General features: G+C 49.4%; 1 protein-coding gene across 1 annotated transcript in view; it reads right to left on the bottom strand.

Annotated features, from left to right (window-relative positions):
- kmt2d (lysine (K)-specific methyltransferase 2D) overlaps positions 1–3285 on the bottom strand; it is a 30068-nt gene that overhangs the window by 13092 nt on the left and 13691 nt on the right. Inside the window, 5 exon segments of the mRNA XM_020615076.1 lie at positions 8–1724; positions 2095–2240; positions 2323–2499; positions 2599–3280; positions 3282–3285. The exon segment at positions 3282–3285 is cut by the window's right edge and continues 931 nt beyond it. Coding sequence (XP_020470732.1) covers positions 8–1724; positions 2095–2240; positions 2323–2499; positions 2599–3280; positions 3282–3285 — 2726 coding nt within the window.

Genomic DNA, 3285 nt, shown 5'->3' with positions numbered 1-3285 from the left:
TCAGTTGATGACTGAGACCTGTATGGATCCCTGGCTGCCCCATCCTTACCATGGCTTGCTGCTGGGCAATGTTAATGTGAGGTGGAGGTGCAGGTGCCAGTCCAGCTCCCACAAGTTTTTGCTGTGGCTGCAACATAGGAGGAGCATGGGGTACCATCCCTGGCTGCGCAATCATTCCTTGGAGTGGCGGACGATGGTGGTGTGACAACATTATCTGTCCAGGTGCCTGTGGATTTGCCTGCTGACTTGGGAGGCAAGGAAAATGAGGTGCCACGCCTCCCGGGTGGAGGGAACCGAGCTGTTGCTGCTGCTGTTGCTTTTGTTGTTCTTTTTTCTCATGTTCCAACAGATCTTGTATTAGAAGAGGGAGTTCACCATCTAAAGAACTCTCTACCTTTGCCAAATCTACAGCAGGGGAGTGCTGTTCCCCTACATCAGGCAGACCCAGCAGATCATCACCAGCAGTTGGAGGAAACTGCAGTGCATCAGCTTGGCTTGGCAAGGGGTATGGAAGGCCTCCTAATCGAACAGAACGGAGTGAAGCTGACTGGTTTTCTGTTTGTGCAGGCTTCGCTGATGGTGTGGTCCCACCAAGAAGCACTGACACAGCCTCTCCCATTTCATCTTTCACTGCTGTCTGTCCTGGCTGCAGCTGAGGAGTTAGACCTCTGTTTTCTACTTTAACTTTTGACATATCAGCAGTTTCTGCAGAGGGTGGTAGTTGGGCAGCAGACTGCCCTGCAATGGTAGGGGCTACTGTGAGAGACCTCTGCCCTGGTTCCACTTTGGCCTTGTCTTCCACTTTAACAAGCACAGATCTATTAGAAGATGAAGGTGCTTCACTTTCAGCCTCCACCAACCGGAGCTGGTCTGAGAAGACATCTTTAGGGTCTCCTTGGTCCAGTGCGGGGTCTGTGTAAGCCAACAGGTCAAACTCATCACTGATGAGCAAGTCATCTAGATGAGGATCATTGGTTTCAAGGTTGTCTAGGTTCCCCAGGTCATCATCTCCTTTGTCTGGGTCTAAATCTAGAGCCAAATCATCCTCATCCTCCACACCTTCATCCCCTGGGGCATCCCCAAGCCCCTCAAGATTAGGCTCTGGCAGTTCCTCACTGTTTTCCACTGTGGTAAGCTGAGGCTCTGTGACTAAGCTTGATTGTGGAAGCTGATGCTGTTCAGTGCTAGATGTGTTGGGAGTAGAAGTACACATCTGAGGCTGCAGGTGGCGCTGTTGTCGTACAGGGCCTGTGGACTGCTGAGGCAGTAAAACTGACAGTCCACCCTGCTGCAACCCTGGCTGCGAGTCACCGTCCCCTTCTGTTTGAATGCAATTAGCTTGAGCTATGGGATGTTGGTCAATATAGGGTGCTGCCATCTCTTGCTGAGGGACAAAGAGACGTGGTCTGGGCTGAGGTCCACGGGGCATAAACTGGGGTCGTAGGGGTAGCCTCTGTGAGTTGTGCCTCAATTCAATAAACTGTGGTGGGGGACCCTGACCCATTGGCTGCACGGTCTCTCCTCCATGTCCTGGTATGATGGTGTGAGAGTTACCCATGGTCTCCATTCCCTGGATGTTAACAGCGGGGTTGAGATTGTGCCTTATGCCAATAGCCTCCATACCAGGCTGGGGGAACCTCCGCGGACCTGGAGCTTGGCCCTGCCACTGAGGAGGGAATGGTGTACGGGCAAACATGGCCTGAGGTCCGGTGGGTCCTGGTGGTCTGATGGATAGAGATATCCAATAGAAATATTTTAATATACACCCTGTTTAGTGTATTACAGATTTCTGAAGATGGGAAGTCTGGGGCAAATTTAGAGAGCTAATTATTTCACTGGGTCTAAACAATTATTGCTGTGACAAATCTGTGCTGCTGGCCACATTTTCTCCCCAAAACAGCTGCAGTAATATTACAATTTAGTGCTGTTTTAATTTGAGTAAGTATATAGCTACTGACATGTTATAATTTTAACTAACCCAAAAGACCACATCCTGAAATGTACTGCATTACCGTTATTCAAACAGTGGGGACATTTTCTAACTGTGGCAGAGGAACCAAATCTTCTTATTTAACACCAATTGTAAATGCTTACCTTAGTGCATGAGGATCCATGATGGTAGAGGTTCCTGTAGGTGGTGGGTGAATGTGCTTGTCCTCCATGCCACCAACAGCCATTGGCATCTTCCCTGCCACAGGAGCCTGAGCTCCAGAAGCAGGAGCAGTAGCAGCAACACGACCCTAATGAAAATAAAAGCAAATGTACCATTTTTGCCACTTCTAATATATAGAATGTTGTCGACATTCTGCTCAAGGCACATACCTGTGGATAAGGTGGTGGTGCTCTGTGGGGCTTGTCTTGTTGAAAGGTTCCCATCTCTCCTCCAGACCAGCCAGGAGAAGCACTGCCTGTGGTAGTAACAGCAGTAGACTCCTTTTCTTGTCTAACAGAATTTCTCTGCATTTGTTGTCTGATTAAAAATTCCCTCAGTCTCTGGCGCTAAAAAGCAAAACAAACAAACAAAAAATAATAAGCACTGATTAACAAAACATCTAGGAGGTACATAGAATACCTGTTCAGTGGCTAATATTGTGATACCTGTCTGTGCTTCTCCAGCTCAGAGGGGCCAAGACCCACTAATGCAGGGTCATGCACTGCCGACATGTCAGGCACTTCTGATGGGCCTGAAAAAGATGGCTGATGTGGAGTGTCTGGAGGGTGGAGAACTGGTTCTTGAGATCCAGTAGGAGGTGGCACCTTGGAGTTGAAGCTATCTGCTCCTGTAGCCTGCTGAGTTTGTGGTTGTTGTTGATGAAGTTGACCCTGTACCATCTGACTCTGCTGTTGTGTTATTTGGAAGCCTACCATGCTGGGGCTGCAGTTGAAATTATGGGCTGCTGACATTTTACCAGAAACAGGATCCCCTGTGGAACTGTTAGTGGGATGGGGTGGAGGTGGCGGGTTAGAATGAGGTGAGCTTTTGTAACTTGCTGTTCCCTCTGAGGCAACAGAGGGTGGACGAGAGGGTTTGTGGATGGTAGCAAAAGGGTCTCTAGATTGTGGCCTTGAAGGTGGCTGAGAACAAGGATCTGGGGATTGGAAACGAGGAGTAGCAGGAGACTGAACAGAATAAGCATCATTGGAGAGGCCACCAGGAGTGTGGGGAGACTGAGAACTGCTTTGGGACTGTGGGCTGGAGGGCACTCTAGAGCATAAGTCCTGTTGAGCTACAGGGTGTCTCTGGGGTCCAAGAGAACAACTGTCGCCCGACTGTGGCCTGGAAGT

This window comes from Monopterus albus, unplaced genomic scaffold (genome assembly GCF_001952655.1).
Source record: "Monopterus albus unplaced genomic scaffold, M_albus_1.0 scaffold6.1, whole genome shotgun sequence".
Classification (NCBI taxonomy): domain Eukaryota; kingdom Metazoa; phylum Chordata; class Actinopteri; order Synbranchiformes; family Synbranchidae; genus Monopterus; species Monopterus albus.
Note: the sequence above shows the minus strand (reverse complement) of the source record. Positions and strands in the feature narration are given on the sequence as shown.